The sequence below is a fragment of the Gorilla gorilla genome, chromosome 3 (genome assembly GCF_029281585.2).
Source record: "Gorilla gorilla gorilla isolate KB3781 chromosome 3, NHGRI_mGorGor1-v2.1_pri, whole genome shotgun sequence".
NCBI classification, from domain to species: Eukaryota; Metazoa; Chordata; class Mammalia; order Primates; family Hominidae; genus Gorilla; species Gorilla gorilla.
This window is the reverse complement of record NC_073227.2, coordinates 119,951,087-119,972,781: the sequence shown is the minus strand read 5'-3', so window position 1 is coordinate 119,972,781 and position 21,695 is coordinate 119,951,087. Positions and strand designations below refer to the sequence as shown.

Below are 21,695 nucleotides of genomic sequence, written 5' to 3'. Positions count from 1 at the left end.
GCGTGAGCTCCAGTCACTCAGAGCTGGGTTCTAATCAAGGCTGCAGCACTTACTGATTATGAAAAGTCATTCAGGGCACATGTCTTCACTCAGCCTCCAATTCTTATCTATAAATGGGAATAATAGTTGTTCTTTCATGGTATGTTTGAGAGGAGTAATGAACAAAAATATGTAAAGCATTTACCCCAATAGACAAATAAATAACACTCTTTGGCACCCTCAGGAAAAAAGATAATATGGTGCCTCTCCTTCAGATGTAATTCTTTTGCATGCCTACCTTGGCCAGGAGGAGAAACAGCTGGCCACCCTCTGAGTATTAAGCTGTGGCCCGCAGAAGAGACTGCTTTCCATCAGTGTGTGTAAATAGCTGTGCAAGTGTCTATGGAAAGCCTGACACAAAATTTCAGGTAGTCAGAGAATATCCCTCACCCACCACAGCCCAGAAAATCCTGAGAAGGTCTGTGTTTGGTAAATCCTTTTTCTGACTCCTTATTTGAGTCTGAGTTTGACTCTCTCTTCATTTCTGGTCTAGTGGTACACCTTTGATAAACTGTTCTTCCTTTTGAATAACATATTTATTTATCTTATGCCACTGTCAGAAACCCTAAATATAGCCGTGTCCTTTTACCAACTGGTGGATAGTCTGGCCTTCATTCTTTTACATACCATCATCTCCAACACTTTCAGGGAATGCTAAGAAACTTTCTCTGCAGAGATAAAAATAATGATACTGAGTCATTGCCTTTGTTACTCTTTGAATTCCCATATAAAGTTATCAACTAAGTGTACCTAGCCTGGTCTAGCAAGTATGCCTGCTTAATATGGTTTAATGCTGGTGACATTAGTCACTGTTAATTGCTCAAGAGTTGAGATCAGGTAGGCAATCACTGAGTTCATCTGTTAAAAAAATGACTGTAGTCATATTAAGGAATAAAAGGCTCCATGGCTACCTAATGACTGCAAGTTATTTCAACAAAACTGACAACATCCATTTTCATAGTAACATATACTACACCAGAACTCTGAAAATGCCAGAGGGAAAGCAGTTTGGGGTTCTTAATTGTTTTACTTTAGCCTTTATTGTTTTTCTATTTATCAGTTGTTTTTTGCTTTTAATAGAGTCTGTTCTATTCAAAATTTTCAGCTCACATGGCTTTTAAAGAGAATTTGTGGTTTGAATTAAACCCGACTGGAAATTGACTTCATTTGAAAAAGATTTCTCTTCAAATTTTTTCCTACACTGGCATTCATTTAGATAGAAAGCAGTAAAGGAGCCACACAGATACTTTGGAGGTAAGTACTACTGTCAGAATGATGCTCTTTCTTTGCCTCTTGGGGAGTTTTAACTAGGGCTGTGCTCTGTGGAGGAAGCAAGATGCTGCAGGTAGATTTTCAGAACTTTGGGTATTAAGCAATTATGTTTTAACCTACACTTAGGGCATATGACCTTCCAATTTTGTAGTGTGCCAACTGCAGAGAGAAACTCAGCTGAAATCTGTTGTCATGACAGACAAGGCCATATGAAAAGTGCTGGAAAATTCCTCCTTAGACTATAATTGCCTTGATGGGCAGAAACTCTGCCTTCTATTCCACTATGGAGTATGTATGCACCACAGTGCTCACAGCTGTGTTCATGGTTTATCGTCCAAGACACGGTTAGCCTCAAAGCAAAATTTAAATGGGACATTGAAAATACTCAGCTTGCCTGAAGGAGCCAACTATATGTTATTTCATTTTATTTCTAGGATTATGATCCTTAATCCCTGAGTACATAATGTGTACACAGTTTTGTTATATGAAAAACCAGAAAAAACAAACAAGTTATGTGGTATATGTGTGGTCATGCAGATGAAATGAAATTGCCTAGTGGATAAGTGGCTTCCTTCTAATTGTGAATCCTGGTGCCCTGTAGAGTATTTGAGCATGGAAGTCAGCAATACTGTGTAGCATAATGGTTAAGGTCCAAGCTCTGAAGCCAGACTGTCTGGGTTTGAAGTCTGTCACATAATTTCTTAACATCATTCTGCCTCAGCTTTTCCATCTATAAGGAATTAGAACAATGATTACACCTAACTCATCAAGTTGTTATGGGGATAAATTAATACACACACATTTAAAAATGTTTCAAGTAGTTCTTGGCACATAGTAAATGCTATGTAAGTCTTAGCTGTGAATATTGTAATTACTATCATTAAGAATCTAAGAGCTGGGCATTGTGGCTTACGCCTGTAATCCCAGCACTTTGGGAAGCCGAGACGGGTGGATCACCTGAGATCAAAAGTTCGAGACCAGCCTGGCCAATATGGTGAAACCCCATCTCTACTAAAAACACAAAAATTAGCTGGGCGTGGTGGGGTGCTCCTGTGGTCCCAGCTGCTAAGGAGGCTGAGGCACGAGAATTGCTTGAACCCGAGAGGCGGAGGTTGCATTGAGGCAAGATCATGCCACTGAACACCAGCCTAGGTAATAGAGTGAGTATCTGTCTCAAAAGAAAAAAAAACTAAGATAAAAAAAAAACATGGTTCTCTGTAATCAAAGAGTTGATTGCACATTTAGCAAGTTCTCTCGCTCTTTACTCTTTCATTCTCTTCCTTTCTTTGTTTCTTTCCTTTTCCTTTCCTCTTTTACTCTCTTCACCTAGATCTCTGGCTTTATGTCTATATTCTGATTCTTGGTATTTTTAGTCTTGCCTTAAGTCATACTTTTAATGGCAGTGGTGTGGGCAGAAAGGAGTTGAGAGGATAACGGCAGGCCTGTGTTGTCCACAGCCCAAGTATGAAAAGGTAGATGCTTCAGTTGTTAGGGGCTCCCACTCCATACCTACCCACATGCCTATTCGGAGGAAAGAACATTTTTCTGTGTGGAGGTGGCATTCATGTTGAAAGGGGATGGTTGATGGTGTTATTTTTGTTCCCTGCAAATGTGGTTGTTTAAAATAGTGCTTTATTCAATCGGCATAAGTGACACATAGACTATGTATAGTGGTGGAACTGGGCCTGGCAGGTGACAAGGGTCAGATCTCACCAAAATCAAGCATCATGGTTCTCCACCGATAGTACCCAAGGAATCAGCTCTGAGGATGGCCAGCACAGACCCCCATCTTAAGTTGACTGGCAAATTTGCTTGCACAACTACCAAATTGTCTGAAATGGAGGTACCTCAGAGCCAGTGAACGGGGATTTTGACTTCGTTTCCATGGGGCATGCCAGTGGGTCACATTTCCTCTCTGAATCTCCCTCCAAGCCGCACTGTACTCTTGAAGGGTAAGTGTATTTGTTATTCTTTTGCTTTTTGACTCAGTGCCCTGCAGGCCTGGAATTCAGCCAGCGTAACTGAATCATGAGGCTGCAGCTCAGGCTATATTTAATTGGAGGTTTGTTGTCTTGCCATGGTTCTACAAGTTTAGGGATCTTTTTTGAGATTGATTAAGGCACTGTAGGGATTTGAAGTAGTGTCAATTTTGGCTCCATGTGCCCTTTTTAGTGACTATAATGAAAAGTTTGCTTAAAGTGTTAAGTTTAGGTCTTTGAAAATTGCCTTTTTATACTTTGAGTCATCACAGTAAGGATTCTAGGAGAGATTCTTTTATTTTGAACCAAGCAGGTCATGTTTCATAGAGTGTAACTTTGGGGAAAGAGGGATGGAATATTCTATTCCTATGAAAAGTTTTACTACCAAAACTCATCTGATTTGGCTCTCCAAAGAAAAAGAAATGCATAGATTTTGAGGCAAATATAAGGCTACCATATGTACCAGGGAGACTTTGAAATATTTCCAGAGTGTCCTTAATTCATTCGAAATGCGTGAAAAATTTGAATTTTATTTAAGAACAAGTGGGGGGAACCATTTAATCAAAAACTTGAGAGTGAAAGATGGCTGTGAGGAAAGAATAATTTCATACTTGCTAGACATCGCTATAATAGATTACATAGAACATTTGGCTGATTTGAATTAGAATCCACATGCCTCCTCCACCCCCAACCTTCTCTTTTCATCTCATTAGAGCCTCTTCTTTCTACCCTCAAGTGTGGTTTCGATATGACTACGGAATGGACACTAAAAATATTTCTGGAATGACGTGACCCTCTCTCGCCCCATCCAGGAAAGGGACAAGGCTTCACAAGAAACAGCACATGCTTTCCTTTCATTTCTGGAAGTCCCGGGGTCAACCTACAGATGCTGCTTCTTCCGTGGCCGATGGCATTCAGACTCCTCGCTGCTGCCGACGGTGCCAGGCAAACAACTGGACAGGACAGCTCAGCTACAGAACACTGGCCACAGTCTCGGCCAGAGCAGCAGCCCCCCAGCCACAGACTACCTCCACCGCCTCATCCAGGAGCCTTCCCACCTCCCTCAGGCTTGCTGCGGCCCCGCCACAGGGGCTGAAGAACTGGGAGGTGGTGGCAGCAGTGGCAGCGGTGCCTACAGCCTTGGGGCCAGTCCAGATACGTGGGACCCTGCTTCGGGCAACTCTGCAGCCCCTCCGGGGCCAGAGACGGACCCAAGACTTCCCCAGCAATCACCATTGTCTCTTCCTGTCGCTGAAACCTGGGCAAGGGCTCATAATGGAAGCTGCCCCTCCTGAGCTGAATTCGAAAGCAAGACAGGCGGAGGTGGGGGACGGGGTGAGCAGTGCTCAAGACAGCCAGGAGCTCAAGCAGCAGCTGTGGCCACTTCCCAAGCCTTCAGCCTCCTCCCAGCGAGAAGCGAAATATGTGGACATGTGTGCTTCAGCTGAAGTCCAGAGGGAGAGTCCCTGGACCATGAAACTTACCCTGGGGCACTGCCCTGGGGCTCAGAGGGCCTCTAGGAGCCCAAAGGAGAAAGCCCAAGATGAACCCAGCAGTCAAAAGTGCAAGACTCCAAGCCCCCAGAACAATCCTGCCTCCTCCGAACTCTCTAGATCCCAGCACTCTGCCTCTGAAGAGGGTGGCAACTTCTCATCTTCCTCATCCTCCTCCCCGATGAACAAAGCAGAAGAGGATGGCCTTTCCAAAATGGAGGACTCCACCACATCCACAGGGGCTCTGGCCACCTCCTCTTCATCCTTAGGCTTCGAGAGTGAGAGTGGTGAAAGTGAAGGTTGCCAGGCCGTGGGAGGAGAAGGAGAGAAAATATCAGGAGGAGGGGGAGGAGGAAAAGGAGGAGGGGGAGGAGAGGCAGGAGATGGAACAGAGTGCAGGGACATTATTGCCAAGTCCCAGGGCAGCAGGGACCCCCCCAAAGTCGAAGAGGCTCACTACATCACCACCCATGAGATCCAGCTGAGTGAGGTGGAACAGGACATGGATTTCGACGTGGGACTGGCCTCCCGCTGGGATTTCGAGGACAACAACGTGATCTACTCGTTCGTGGATTATGCTTCCTTTGGTGGCAGCGACGAGACCCCAGGGGACATCACCAGTCTGACCGAAGAGGACGACGACAACAGCTGCTACCTCAGCACCACTCCCAGCACCAACACCACCCGGACGCCCAGCCCTACCAGCAGCGACCTGGCCCGCCCCAATGCAGGCCGCAGTGGCCGCGACACCAGCAGCACCGAAGTGGGCAGTGGCCCCTCTGACAGTGGCCCCACTCCCCCACCCACTGGGCCTGGCACTGCCCCCCTGACTGAGCCCTTGCCTGAGACCCCGGAGGCAGCTTCAGGGGCAGCAGCCGCCGCCGCAAGCAGCTGTGGGAGTGCAGCAAGCCAGATCCTCCTATCAATCAAACCGGCTTCCCGGGCTATAAATGAGCCTAGCAACGTGCGTGCAAAGCAAAACATTATTTATGCTGCCAAGCATGAAGGCGACATGAGCCTCCGCGTCTCTACAGCTGCTGAACACAATTCAAGTTCGCTGAAGCAAAACCCGGCTGCAGCAGTGGCTCAGGACCATGCAAAGAAATTCATTGCTGTACCTGCTCGCCTGCAAACCAGGTGCGGGGCCATCCGGGCGAAGGAGCTGGTGGACTACTCCAGCGGAGCCTCCAGTGCCGTGAGCGAACTGGACGATGCGGACAAAGAGGTGCGTAACCTGACCTCCCGGGCCTTCCGGAGCCTGGCTTACCCCTACTTTGAGGCTCTGAACATCAGCTCCCGGGAGTCCTCCACCACGCTCTCCGAAGTGGGCTTTGGGCGCTGGTCAACTTTCCTGGACTTAAAATGTGGGGGTGTTGGGGCCAGGGTGGAGCAGAGCCTCCTCAGGAGCAGCGCGGCCTCTGTGGCTGCAGGTCTGAGGAAGGGCAGTGGGGCCCGGGCCGCTGCCGACCAGCTCTACATCCAGTCCAAGAAGTCTCAGACCAAGGCCTTGGAGTTCGTGGTCAGCAAAGTCGAGGGGGAAATCAAACATGTGGAGACGCCCCTGTGTTTCCAGAAGCAGGTCCAGACGGGCTCCCGCGTCGTCACCCTTTTGGAGCCCCTGAATGTACGCAGTGAGAGCAAAGCCAGCTCGGCCCCTGGGCCCGGCAGGGCCACCAAAGGCCCCGGCAAGGGTCCCGGGTCGGCATACACGGACGACGGCTCTGAGACCTCAGAGGGCAGCAAGCCCACCTCCCGCGCCGATGGCCCCCAGAAGTCCAAGTTCGCCTCCAGTCTGCTCAAAAATGTCATTTCCAAGAAGATGCAGCGGGAACACGAGTTCAAAATGGAGAGGGGAGAAGTCACGGATACATCCCACCACCTCTCAGGCACCTCCAAGGAGACGGAGGGCGCCCGCGGGAGCGAGAGGCAGCGAGAGAGGGGCCTGCAGAGGCAGAGCTCTCGTCACTCCGAGGCCGGCTCCGAGTACACAGTGGTCAGCATGTCCGACGCGGGCGGGGAGGGGTCCGTGGCGGGCTCCAAATCCCCAGTCTTCAAAGCCAGTACTCCTCGTGAGCGCAACGCAGGCCCTGGCCGGAATTTCACCGATGGACACACAGAAGTGTGTGAAATTAAAAAGAGTGCCTCAGAGACCGTCAAGGGCATCTTCCTCCGTAGTCAGAACAGTGCGTTCCGGTCATGGAAGGAGAAAGAGGCCGAGAAGCGGGAGGAACAAGCCCCTATAGGGAAGCTGAAGCTGCCCAAAGGAGGCGACTGGCGGGCTGATCTCGGGGAGATTTCTGCCAGCAAGAACACCATCATGTCTCGCCTCTTTGTCCCCAACATCCAGCAGACACCCAAGGACAAGCAGCCGAGGAAGCAGGCCACCAAGTACCCTGCTGCTCAGGCCACCTCCACAGCGGTGATCAGACCCAAGGCTCCCGAAATCAAGATCCGGCTGGGGAGTGTGCAGCAGCCGAGCTCAGACTTCAACATTGCCAAGTTGCTCACGCCCAAGCTGGCCGGTGGCAGCGCCTCTAACCTGTTCAAGACCATCGAGGACAACAGCAGGGCACAGCAGAAACTCTTCCGCGGGGACAACCTAGAAAAAGTGCCCCATTTCCAGGTGAGAGACATCAGAGACAAGTCCAAGGCTCAAGGCCCCCTCCACCAGGTGAGAGATGTCAGGAAACTAATTAAAGGGTCAGGGGATAGTAGTGACAAGGGCAGTGTTACCCCAGAGCAGGGGCTGACTGGACCCAAACCCAGGCAGCTGTCTGCAGCAGCTGGCGGATCTGGATCCCTGTCCCCCATGGTGATTACATGCCAGGCTGTAGTGAACCAGAGGGAAGACAGCATGGACCGAGAGCCCAGGGAAAGCATGGGCAAAGGGGGCGGCAGCAGAGTCTTGAATTCTTCCTCCCCAGAAGGGACAGTCTTGGTTCACAGGGCATCTGGCAGGCTGCCTGTGGCTACCATTGCCCCCAATAAGCCCGAGCAGGGCTCATACCTGCCTGTGCTCAAGATTGTCTCCAAGGCTTCCACCCAGAAGACCCCAGAGAAGCTCAAGGAGGAGGAGGTCAAGGAGGAAGGGAAAGCCACAAAGCCAGCCCGGAATGCCCTGGAGAAGCTGACTGCAGCCGTGAGGTCCATGGAAGAGCTGTACAGCTTCAACAGGAACGAGTGGAAGCGCAAAAGCGACCCCTTGCCTATGATGATGGACAGCCACGTGCTGTCGCTCATTGCCAGTGAGGAGAGGGAAGGGGTAGTGGTTGCTGATGGAGACCACGACAAGCTGTCCAAACGGCTGGGTGAGGTGGAAGAGCGGGGTACAGGAAACAAAGCTGGTGTGGTCCTGCGAGGGGCCCCCGTAGAACGTCTGCAGCGGAGAAACTCCAACCCCAGCACTGAGAGTGTGCCTGCCAGGGCAGCGGCCTTTGAGAACCTGGCCAGGGAAAGACCCCGATCTCTCTATATTCCCCCAGTCCACAAGGATGTGGAGAGAACCCAACCCCTGCAGCCCCTCCCACCACTCCCTAGCAACCGGAACGTGTTCACAGTGAGTGCCAGCAGCATCCAGAAAACTGGGGGTGTCGCTGGCAAGTTCCCACAAGGGCCTTCTCCGGAGAGTCCTTCAGCAGCTAAGGGCATCAAGTCGCAGGGACTCCGGTCCCTCAAGATCTCTCCAGCCACCCGGGCACCTCCTGATGAGGTGACCAACAGGAAAAGTGGCAGCAATTTGGAGAAGAGCAACAGTGACTGTGAGAATTACCTGACCATCCCTCTTAAAGGAAGCTCTGCTGCAGGGGAGCTTCTTAGCAGGCCTGGGGCTTCCAGGGAGGGGCCCCCCAACTCCTCAGCTGCCACTCTCTGTAGTTTACCCCCACTGAGTGCCCGCAGTCAGGTCCCCAGTAGCTCCAAAGGCTCTCAGGTTAGTGGAACCAGCCGACCAGCTTGGCGTACCAAACCTGACAACCCCCGGGAGACAGTAGCTGCCCCCCCAGGGCCACAGAGCCCCGAGCATCCCCCCACCACCATCTACCACCAGCCGCCGCTGCCCTTCACCCTACAGGGGGCCCAGCCCCAGGTCCTCTGCTTCTCCCCACCCAGCATGCCTGCCCCAGCACCTGCAGGCTCAGCTCCCGTCCCCACAGACCCCTTCCAGCAGGCACAGCCTCAACAGACCCAGCGTAAGATGCTCCTGGATGTGACAACAGGCCAGTACTATCTGGTGGACACACCAGTACAGCCCATGACCCGGAGACTGTTTGACCCTGAGACAGGGCAGTATGTGGATGTGCCCATGACCTCCCAGCAGCAGGCTGTGGCTCCCATGTCCATCCCTGTGCCTCCCTTGGCCCTGAGTCCTGGGGCTTATGGACCCACCTACATGATTTACCCTGGGTTTCTGCCTACCGTGCTGCCCACCAATGCTCTGCAGCCCACACCAATTGCTCGCACTCCAGGAGGCAGTGAGCTCTCCCCAGTGGTGGCAGAACCTTCCAGCAAAGAGGCAGCTGCAACGTTCACCGAGGCCCCATACTTCATGGCTTCTGGTCAGTCTCCGGCCTCCTCATCCTCCTCAGCCCCAGCAGCCACATCCCAACTCCTAGGGGCCAAGGGCTTTGCCCAGCTGCATGGCAAGCCTGTCATCAGCATTACTTCGCAGCCCCTGGGGCCACGGATCATTGCTCCCCCTTCCTTTGATGGCACCACCATGAGCTTTGTGGTAGAACACAGATGATGAGCAGCCACCAGGAAGCGGAATGAAAAACTGCTGGTAAGTGAATTTCACTTTGATAATCAGGTTTAAGAGAGTAAGAACAATATTTTTTTGTTTGTATTTGAAGTGAGAGATTTACAATAAAGGAGGCTGTCTCTAGAAATGGATGTTTTGAGAGAATAGAACAAAACCGCATCCAATTTACAAAGGGGATAATTTTGCCAGGATTCCCCCTCTCTCTAGGCTTCAGTCCCCAAGGTCGGCCTTTGCCCTTTGACCTTTTCAGATTGCCTGAGTGTTTTTTCCCACCTGAGAGTAGAAGGGAAGTGAACCTTGGGTCTGTTCCTTCAGTCTGTGGTGAACGTTGTCAGGGCAAAGAAATGAAAACCCAGCTTGGATTTTGTGGAGTGAGCCTCACTCTGTTCATGACAGTCCCAGGGACAGGAGGCACTGAACATCCCAGGAAGTCATTGGAAACCCCTTCAATCTGTTTGCTCCCCAGAAGTATGGAGAAGCAAAGACAGATGTTTTCTTGTAGGAACATTTTCTAAAATCTGCAGAAAAGCTTCTTTCTCCTCTTGTATCTTCCTTTTGAAATTGCTTATACAAAGCAGCTGTATTTTTTAAGCTCTTGTTTTTCAGTTTTCAGATAATCAGAACATGTTCTTAGGATGAGTTCAAGGTCTCTAATGTATCTTACACACACACACACACACACACACACACGCACACACACACACATACTTTGTTCTCTATGGGGGAGGGAGGATTCTAGAGCTGCAGTTTCTCCTTGCTTGAATGGAGTTGCTGTGTTTAATCCAGTCCTGTCCAGACCGAACACATTATGCTTTGCTGCTAATCCCCACAAGACTGTTATTTTCATGTCTGCATTCTTTCTTCAGAAAAGAATCAACTTCCACACCTACCCCTAGGTAAAGGAAATCAGGGTAAATAGATTCCTGACAACTAAGTTAATCCAAATGTCCAAACAGGAATCCCTGGAAATACAGTACATGGAACTTGATAGGAAGAGTGAGCTTTACTTGTTCAAATCGGGACACTTCAGGTCAAACACATGACAGGGCAAAGACACCTTCAGATAAGAGCGTAAAGGTGTCAGAACTGTGTGGGGACAAACTTGCCCCTTACACTCCTGTTCTTTTCAGATTGGGAAAGGGTGATATTATAAAAGCTTCTAGGACATTCAGTCTTTGGTAAGATCATATTCTGAACCAAAAAAAAGAAAAAAGAAAAAAAAGAGATGGAAAGAAGAGAAATCCTATTTATGCTTCTATAATAAAAAATATGTTATTTCTCTCTTCTCTGTTATAACTGAAAAGGAACAGGAATATTGTTGCTTTGTGCAATGAAAGAGCCTTCATTCGGGAGTTAGCATCATTGGATTTTGTAGTCACACAGCTTCTCACCAGCTGTGTGATGTTGGGCATGACAAACTTTTTAGCATTCCTGTGTCATCTCTAGTGGGGACAATAAATAATATCTAACCCTAAACATGTATGTAAATATCAGATGATATAACAATGTATTGCAAGCTAAAAATTTTGTTCAAATTAAGAGATTGTTACTGAATATTATTACACTTATTGGACTGTAAGACAATATTAGACACTTTAAAAAACCCTTAAATCTTTCTCTAAGAATTCAGTTGAAAGCACAAGCCTCATTTTAGCTGCAATCTAGAAATACATTATTTAAATTCTTCTTCTGGGGTAGTCTGCAACAGACACTGTGTGATGATAACAGATGAAGAGGGGAGGGAGAAAATTAAAGACAAATAAGTCATCTTTTGTTTAGTGTAGAAAATTAAAAAAAAATTCAGTATGCATGGGTAGGAGACTCAGAATTAGAGAATTAGTTTCGCAGAAGGAAAAGAGTAGCCTATAGGCAAGTGTTTTAATCGCTTAGACAGGTGGTGTGTTTACCTAGGGCTATTTTGGACCAATTAATGCTATGAGGCCTTTGTGCAAGCTGTGGAGGTGCAGAAGCAAGGGGAAGGGAGGACAGGAAAGAGAGAAGGGAGGATCGGGCACACACTTGCACAGTATCCTCTTAAGCAGCTGCCTTTGGCCTTTCCCCTGTCTGTTGAGTCTAGAGCGATTAGACTTGGAGTTTTTTCCAGTAGACACAGATATACATTAGGGTTTTTAGCGTTTGGGACTTGAATAGTGATATTTGAAAATTTTTCCCTTTTTGAAAGCATGACCTTTATTTTAGTAAATAAAGCCCTAAAGATAGACAGAAAGGCCAAATCTGGTTGGCAACTAAAGATTAGCTTTTTGTATGCAGGTAAAAGTTGACTTAGCCAAATTGAAATAATGAATTAAAAATTTTTCAAAACTCACCTTTTTGAACATTCAATACCACCCTCCAAAGAAAAGCCAGATGGATTTTTTTAAGTGTGTAATTCTTTTCCTTGTGTAAAAAAGTTGTAAGTACTGTTCAGATATTTCAAGATGCTCATATAGATGGTCAGTGTGAGAAATCTTGAAAGGGATTTCAGGTCAAAATTTCCCTTAAAAACCAGACTTATTGCAGATATTTGTTTTGAGGTAGGGTAGGTTTATGTCCCCTTTTCAAATGAGAATTTGTGTAAATGATTTTTATCTGACCACAGTATTTCACAGAGAAGAAAACTGGGACTTAGAAAGAAATGGTTTTACAGAGGTCCCCAGAGAATGAGAGAACCAGGACCTTTAGAACCAGCTCTTAACTCCTGGGCCACACCTTGCTCCCTGCAGACCACTTTATGTTCCTTGGTGTGATGCATGGAGCAAAAAAGGGACAGTAAAGGAGGTGGTAATGAGCTCTGAACTCACAGCAAGGACACCTGGGATCTGCTCTGTGGTGGCATTTGGCCATTAACCATCTGTGTTTCCATTTGCCTCTCTGGACATTTGTAAAATGAATGTTTCAACAAAATGCACTAATTCAACAAGCATGAATTACATGCCTACATTCTACGAGCCACTGTATACTCCGTTGGGGCTGTAAACCCACATACGGATAACACAAATTAGGGGCCTACACTCCAGCAGGAGTGTAGACTGGTACATACAAAACTGCAAAACAAGTGTTCAAGAACTGTCATAACCTTTAAGATTCCTTCCAGTTCAAATAATAAGTATTTCATCATCTATTTTTAGCACCACATTGCAATAGGGAGCTTCACTTTTCTTCCTTCCCGTATATATTTGGACATAAACAGCTGCTGTTATCTTTTTCTGATTATTCTCTTATAAATGTTCCTTTATTAAAAAAAAATTATAGGTGGGGTTTTCTCACTTCTCTTCATCCTGTGGTCAATATCCCAGTTATTCTCAGATTTTGCCATGCCACAACCCATCTAAAAAGATAATATTATTCACTTTATTATTATTTAGTACTCTCATCTCACATTGTGATTAAAGCACAAGGCTGTGTACCACCTGGGACCCAACTGCCCAGATGGCTACAGCAGTAACCCAATTGCAACACACCAGTGTACTAAGCACAGCAGTTGCAAAACTTCACCACTTTCTTTTTTGTTGTTGTTAGGCCATTTTGTCTGCCTATTTTGGTTTTTAATGTTCCCTATTCACATGATCTTTGACAACTTTTTAGTGAGAATTTTTTTTTTAGATTTCTGTTATTTGAGGAACATGGCTATATTTTTCCCTTCCTGACATGCTCTCCTGCCCATCCACTTAGATGCTGTATTTTTGTTTTAAGATTTTAATTGGGACTTGATGCTAAATACCATTTACAAGGGCATAAAGATAAAATAAATATGTAATATTAACAAAAGAAAACTTTCATTGGCACAAGTAGTGGATATCAGCCTAAGAGAATTGCAATTATTTTGTTTCATTTGTATGTTCTTTTTTTTTTACTGTAAGCCTTTGTTTCTTCATTTCTCCCTGTGTTTCATGTTGCTCCTGCATTGTTGGTCTTTCTTTTCTATTTAGTCCCTCAGAGTTATTTCTACCCCCTGTATAGGGCCCCATGCATCAGCAACTAAAGTAGCAAGAGCAAGGGCTGGATTCAGGGAGAGCTGTTTTATTATTCTAACGGGTCCCTAGACTGGGTCCTTAGATCATCAAACCCAGTCTCTTTGTACTGAAATTCCAAGAGGAAATTGGCACTCAGACAGGTTAAGTGACCCTTCCTTAGTCACAGAACTGGGACTCGAAACCTAAGTATTCCATGCCAGAGTCTTTTTCTTTTTTAGAGATGGGGTCACTACATTGCCCAGGCTGGAGTTCAGTGGTGCACAGGTGCCTTCTTCTTCTTGTCCATTTCTCCTTTTCCTTTTCTCCCTAAGGCCACTTTTCTTTGATGGAGTTACTTCCTGGTGTCTGTCCCACTAGTCTCTCTTTTTTCCATTGCCATTTGCTTGAGAATTTATTTTCTGTCCTTTGCTTTTTTTTTTTTTTTTTTGCAACTTGTTCCTTATTGCAGTTTCTCATTTTCCATTCACTTCAACTTGATTTAGTTCAACGTTCCACCACCTTGCTTCTTCCCTTCTCCTCACCTTTTTTGTAGTTTTTTAAAATTATTATTATCATAGATTAGACAGCTTAAAGGGTAGGACTGGGTGAGTCCTCCAGCTCCCTCACCTGAATGTTCTTGAAGCGTTGTACTTGGAGCCCACGCAAGTCATCTGAAGGACAGGAAATTTGCTGCTCCGGTGCATGCAGGCCAGGTAGCTAATCTGCAGTCTATAACCTAGACGTTTTATTTTCACTTCATTCCGTGGTTACCTTCATGAATTGATTAGTTTATTTCTATTTTCCCCACTAACTTGGTAGTGACTTCCTCTCCCAATTATTGTAAATAGCTTCTGTTTTATTTTATCTTCTTAATGTATTTGTTTGTTTTTGCCTTTTCTTTTCTCCCTTTCCCTTTAATTGCATTGTGGCTTTCCTCTAGCTTACCATTTTGTACCTTTCTTCACGATTCCATTACCTTTATAATTTCTTTTTTAACTTATCTAAAATTAATAAGAAATTAAAAGTAAAAGCTAGTATGTATTAATCATTTAGTATATACCAAGACTTAACATCATTGAATTATTAACACAGGTAGGTACTATTTTTAATCTCTGTTTGACAAATTAAACATTAACTTATCCCAGATCAACAGCTATTGAAATCCAGGCACTTGGAGCTCCGTGGCCCATGCTCTTATAGATTACCCCCTTGCTCATTTATTTGTCTTATTCTCTGCTCGCTGGTCTCAGTTCTTTGTTGTAAATTGTCCCTCTTCCCTTATCTGTTCTTTGTGTCAGGACTTTCCCACTACCTAACTTCTCCAAAATTTTTCAGCCATTGCATTTTTCCTCTCGGCCACATCAGTACGCTAAAGGGTTAATTATATGAAACATTAAAGTCCTTGTGGATGGTGGAAAAGAACACAGTTGGAACTGACTGGCTGCCCTGCGGCTAATTTTCCAAATTTCTGTTTCATTCAGAGGAAATAGAATCTTCTGGCCATTTTACCGCCGCGGAGGGTGTGTGTGTGTGTGTCTGTGTGTGTGTGTGTGTATGTGTGTGTGTGTGTGTTGTGGCTTGGGGGAAAGGGCAGGGAAAGGGAATAAGGTAAGAAACTGACCCTGAATCTGTCAGTGTTAAGCATATACTAAAACTCTATGTGTGTTTTTCATTTGATTAAAAAACTAGCTGTCCTTAGAACATTGTATGCCCCAAAAAGAAACCTGAGACAGCTTAAGGACTCCTAGGAGCTGTGGCTCCCAGTGGTGGGAGAATTTTTGTTTATGTAAAGCAGAAGAATGTGGGCTGTAAAGGTAAGGGTGAAATCTTCTTGGATGCCAGTGGATTAAAGCATTTTAGTTGAAGGGAAGCTGTGTGGCTTTTACTAAATCACAAGTATGTGTGCCTTGAAGTCAGGCAACCCCAACTCAGATTCTAATACTGTTACTTACTAGTCTAAGTAACTAGTCTTACTTACTAGTCACAGTGTAGTCCAGGCAAGTGACTTGCTGTCACTGAGCCTCATTTTCCTCATCTGTAAAATGGGGTACATTTCAGGAGAGTAGTGAAGACTGAATTATAAAACCATGACAGAAGACATAGCACATAGTACATTGCTCGTAGTAAGTGTTCAAGCTCCCTTGAAACTAGATCCTCATAAATGCCTCAGAATCCCCTTATCTTCTCAGGGCCCCTCACCAGAGCGGAAAATCAGCCCTTATCAATGCAGACTCCCAGGGTAAGCATCATGGACCTGTGCCCAGGATTGCTCTGTATTTCCCCAAACCGGAGGCAGTGCCCACAGCTCTGCAGTCCTCTTTGAGCTAGCTGGCTGATCTCTCAGGGCAGGCCAGTTGGCTGTGTGTCAGGGTACTCTAGTATCCCCCAAGGCCTTCCAGAATGTTATACAACTCTGAGCATAGCTTGCCAGCTGTGTGCGGTGATTTTCCCCTCTGTCTGGGCACAGGCCGGCGTGGAGAAAGGGAAAATCTGACCCAGCATCCCCGTTGAACTCTGTCATGTGTTCTGGTCCGAAAACCGTGGGAAGTCATCCAGTTAAACTCCCTGGTGACACAGTGTAGTCATCCCTTCATCTTTACTGACTTCTTCGTGATCCATTCTACTGCAGTAAATGTTTGTGAGGCCTCTAACAGGTTAGCTATGTTGGCAATTTTTATTACTTTTTCTTTTATAGGAATTGGGAGCAACTTTACTACTTTTCAATTTCAAACCAAATTCCTCTGAAATTAATGTAAGCAGAAGCGATATTCTGTGACTATCCAAAAAGGCAATATCTACACTATCAATCCCTAAATATGATCCTAGCAGATTGTGTAACCAGATTTCTCCTTCATTTCTCAGACTATTACCGTCCTATAGTGCAATCTCTCTCGACTGTTTCTTTCTTTTCTGTCTGTCTCCCCTCAATGTCTTCTCACTGCTCAAGGAGTCTTTGCAAATCTTGCCTAGTGATAGGACTCAGTCAGACTTGTTATCAAATCCTTGGATCCACATTGAAATTATTCTTCTCAGTCCCATATTTTCTTTTCTCCCTCTTGTAATTAAATTTTCTTTTCGTATTGCTGCTTTTTATGTCCTAAGGTAGAAAAACTTACATTTAGTAAATGAGGGGTCTCCAAATTCACAATGGTCCCTTTCATCTTGCAGGTCATTCCTCAATATAAAGTACAACACAATAAAATAAACATGGAGTGTATACATATAAGCTTAAAAATTATTCTTATAGACTTCTTTTTTAAAACACATATTTAAACAGGTTTGTTTCTAGATGACAGAATTAAAATGTCCCTTGCCTTGCTACTCTGAGTGCATATAATTGGCTAGATAGCTGTTATTTGATACTTCTTGGAGGTTATTTTTCACATGAGCCTTCTTAATCCCTAACAAATATTACCTGTAGGCCACTCTATTTCTGTTTTCATAATATTATGTTCAAATATCAACTCCCAAATGTTAAAAAAAACTTACTTAGGCAAAGTTCTGGTAGATATACTAGAACTTATATGGAGATAGAGAAGGCTAACCTTCAGCAAGCTTTTGAACATGTCAATGCTGTTCTAGAATGGATTTAACTAAGTTAGGTTCTAGCCAGTACATCTTATTTTGAACAAAATGTACTATGTGAATTTCCACATAATTTAAGTACTGGTCATTTGCTTTACAAGAATTCTCAGCATGGAGTTTACTCATTTAATAAGATTGATAACTAAATTTCAAATATTTCCATTTAGCTTAAATATTTCTGCATGCTAATATTAGAAACATATCTATTATATTATTTTGTCTTTGCTATGAATGATTTCAATGAAACGGAACATTTAACTTTAAAGTCATTTTTGAAGAGTTGATTAGATTTGATTCAAATTCCACTTGGGGCAATTTCTTGAAGTTGGCATAATGTTTAGTAAGTTCGTAAACACATTTGCCAAGCACATTTTAAAATGTTAACTTCATTATTAACATTGAAATTAGTCAAACAGTTAAATAAAATGTATTTTAATATTTTTCTTGTTTGTAAAAGTGAAAATTTGCTTTTAGAACTAAAAATCTTTTCCTTGACTATGTTTTTTCTTAATTTTTTTATTTTATAGGAGCAAGACAAAAAGATGGACTATTCTTCTTTAATCTGGAATTTGCATTGTAATAGCACTAAGAATTATTTCATCTGAAAAACTTCTTCCACATGTGTTATTCTTAATTTTTGCTTCTTATAAGCTAAGTGTGTAAGTTTCTATATTTTTCTGAACAATCCTCTTAAGGCAGTTTTTATTTTAATTTTATTAAGTTGATTGAATGGTTGCATTTTTTCCCTTTATGACTATTTCTTTTTATACTTCAACACAGAATATAAGCTTTCTATTCACCTCCTTCCCCCCTGTACTTGTGACTAGACAAACAATTCCTTTGTTCCCATTGTTCAGTCAAAACATACCACAGAATGGGATTGATTCTGTTGTAAACCAAGCTAGTAAATGAGTAATTTGGATCACGAATCTCCTTATAGGTTCTTGGAATATATCAAGACTAGCTGGCTGAGTTGTAATACGTATTTAAGTTTTCACTATGATGGTCTGCTCTTTGAATCATGTATCAGCCAAACCTACCCATTCTCTTGGTTATGCTCTATATGTTCTTTTATTAGGTTTGGCATGATTTCAAATGTGATTGTGAAAAATGGTGGTTGTAATGTTTGTGCTTTATTTTATTTTTCCCATTTGTACAATGCCACGACACTATTTGTTGCCTTAAAATAGAATGGCTTGAAATACTGGAAAGCCAATGATTGCATCTAAAATTAAGTACTTAGTCTCAGAAAGGTATAAAATATCTATTTTCCTTTAAGAATCCAATTATTTTTGTGGGTGCATAACATTTTTCTTTTCTTCAATAATTCCCTCCATAGTTGCATACTTGTGTCTCTCATGGATTGTTTAGAGTCTAAAGAGTGACCCATTTGGGGCAGTAGAGTAGAATATGGCACTAATTCAGTGGCTCTGATTCACTCCAGCCCTAGCCTCGCTATCCCAATAACAGTAACCTAGAGTTACAGCACTTGCTCCTTATGAGGATGAGGCAGGTTTGAAGAGATGTCAAGAATCCAAATCACAGAATCTTTTATCGACATTTAGTACTGTCTCAGTTGTAACCCAATTCTGAAGGCTATTTGAGTGAGTGTTCACAGGGAGTCTTGAAGACTGGAAGACTTGATTGAACAGATAAATATTTAGCTTGTCATAATAAGTGTATCGATATATACTTGGCAAATGTTACATTGAAATATTACTTAATTACTTTTTAAAGGAATAATTTGAAGGTTTTCCCAGGATTTTTTTTAAGAATCCCCTTTTATTTACCAATTTGTTTAAAGATAAAGCATTCTGGTAATTTTTTAAACACCCTAATATTATTTTAAACCTCAGCAATATTTGATTTCTGCTTAAATTTTCTTCATAAGCCACAGAATTTTATGCTACTCATGACAAAAAGTGTGAGTAAAAAACTAGGAGACTGAGTTTTGTATGATTTATATAATCTTTTTACTTTGTAGTTATGCTTCCCATCTCAGACTCTTAAAAAAACTTAATTTCACGTTCAGGGCCTTCCTTTAAGGGATCTTACTCTGAAAAAAAAGTTCTGTTAGGTATAGGGAAAGGTTTGAGGCGGGAATAGTCAGCTCTGATCACGATTCAATTGCTTGTTGTGCTGATGAGCTATGAAATGAAGCTATAGACTTTATGAGACATGAAATATGAAACATAGTCTCTGTGTATAAAAAAGATGCCCTTGTGCCAAATTCAAGAAAAAGATATTTCTTTATCATAGAGGTCTTCTTACCCAGGCACATCAATCAATTCCCCCCAGAACTTAAGTAAGTTTTCTCCACTGGGGAACAAATCTTATGGCATCAGAGCTTCCTCGTTTTCAGGAGAGATTGGCTGGGTATAAGGTAACTTAATATTGACCCAAGAAAGTAGAATCCCTTTCAGAAATCTTACACTTATTTTACTGAAAGCAGCACCAAGAAACCTCCAGTATTTGAATACACCTGGTGAAACCTATATAGGATTTGGGAGGATAGTACCAAAATTGTTAAGACTGGTTTAAAGCCAAATGCGACTTTCAGGAAAAACCAGCGGCCATGTTGAGTAGTGACTGCTCACCAACTTTTCCAAAAGAGAGACAACTCCTTCTCTAGAAAATGTGATAGAGTTGAGGGCTTGGGACCCCTAATCTATGTATCAGTGTTTCTCACCAGCAGATTTGAGTTTTAAATTCTCACACTGAGGTAAATTAGGACACAAACTAAGGAAAGAAAGGAAAAGCTTTTCATTTGTTTGTTCTGTACAAGAGGCTTCACCTTTTAGGAAGTTGCCAAGGACACAGTGATGTCCAAGTGGCTAAAAACGCAACTTTTAAATAATGTTCTATTAATATCATGTCATCTAGCGATAATTTTATGGTTCTCTATTTCACCAAATCATACAAAGCTGCTAGGCCATTCACTACCTCCAGTGATAGGGAAAAAATATTTTCATGGGCGTGAGGTAAATCTCAATCTTGATTTTTATTGTTTTGTCATTTCTTGAGGTTGCATGAATATTTGAATGAAGTGATATACCCTTCCTTTCATAGCTCAAGGGGAATCAAACAAGAGCCTGTGAAGCCTTCTGACCCATAAAACTATTACCCTAATAATGTCCCTTTAGTTACTGAACTTCCCTTTTATTTTTTATTACTATAAAACCATTAGTAAAACATTTCCTAAATAGTGCCTTGAACTTGAATCTAATCAGAATTGCAGAGCCTGGCTTTTATAATATCCTCTTAGGGTTATATGTGTGGCTTAGTTTTCCAGAAGATCCACTTTTTACTTGTTGACAAAATGGTCATATTTGAAATATGTCCCATTTCAATCATTTCGGGAAAACTGAACACATTTGTAACCGTATAAAAATTTAATTCACCAGAATGTATGTTTTTAAAAAGTACTCAATGAAGTTGCCCTCAGGATTAAGTGAAGGCCCAGATATGTAGGTAATGACATAGCAGAGAGGCTCTCTATAGGTCCATTTATCAGGGAGTAAATAAACTAAAGCAAATCATACTTTATATCTTTATAACAAATCTCAACTATTGACATGCATTTCTAATGCATCCTTATGTCACTGGAAATATCTGGTGATATAAATTCCTTTTTCTTATTTTCAAATTTAACATTATCATCCTTGCCTCTTAAAAAGATACATTTTAATTGTTTTCATACTTCATAGAAATCAAAGTCTGTGTTTGCTACAAATTGAATGCTCACGTTACCTGAAATAATACTTTGGACTGCAGGACAGGACAGTATTGATTCCTAAGTAGATTGACTATAATCTCATGATAAGTATGTATATGTGCATGGGAAAACAACATTCAATAATAGTCTTTGTGTTTAAAAACTATCATGGTATACATTTTCTTATGTGGTGCTTGAGGAGTTTCATTCTACAGTTTACAAGGTGTAGGTTTGCACCCCAAATTCTCAGGGTATGCTATTTCACCCAAATACTTGAAAGAAAAAGGTGCCCTGTATTTTATCAGTACTGTTGAGGGGGAAATTTTTTGTGTAAGTTTGTTTGATAAAACTGCTTATAAAAATCAAGTTCACAAAATATGTTATGCTTTCACATAATTTCTAAGGAGATATATGTAGAAATAAGATATATATTATCAAGAGACTGCTTATATATTCTTAACTAGCTTCTGGGGCCTAAGTAGACCTCACAGGTGCATAAAATCATTAATAAAGCATGTAGCACTTGCTAATTGGTGCCTTAAGCTTGAATCTAATCAGAATTGCAGACTCTGGTCCTCTGGGAAAAAAACATGTCCGTCTGTGGCACGTGTGAGTACTAGGCCCAGGGGAAGAGTCTGAAAATTGAACTCTTTTGTGTGTCCTGTGTCTCAGAAGAGAACTGAATGTTCAGAGCAGCGTTTGTAAGCTATTAACATTCAGTATTTCGTGTTGCAACTAGAACACATTATTAGATTTATTCCTGTTTAATTCATAATGGTGCAGAATAAAACACACACATCTGATCTGATTTCTTTTTCTTTTTTTAAGTTTCATAATTGCTTTTTATGGCTAGTGTTAATGGCAAAAAGTCCTTCCCAGGGCTCCCTGAATAACCTACCATAC

General features: G+C 43.1%; 1 protein-coding gene across 1 annotated transcript; it reads left to right on the top strand.

Annotated features, from left to right (window-relative positions):
* The first annotated feature begins 4,044 nt into the window (after positions 1-4,044).
* Positions 4,045-17,793, top strand: C3H4orf54 (chromosome 3 C4orf54 homolog). The gene is made up of 2 exons (XM_031010369.3): positions 4,045-9,560; positions 17,605-17,793. The coding sequence occupies exon 1, from the start codon at positions 4,134-4,136 to the stop codon at positions 9,522-9,524; it is 5,391 nt and encodes a 1,796-aa protein (XP_030866229.3). The 5' UTR covers positions 4,045-4,133; the 3' UTR covers positions 9,525-9,560; positions 17,605-17,793.
* Positions 17,794-21,695: the final 3,902 nt, after the last annotated feature.

Coding starts and splice junctions, on each gene's coding strand:
- C3H4orf54 (XM_031010369.3), top strand. CDS start 4,134: ATGCTTTCCTTTCATTTCTGGAAGTCCCGGGGTCAACCTACAGATGCT.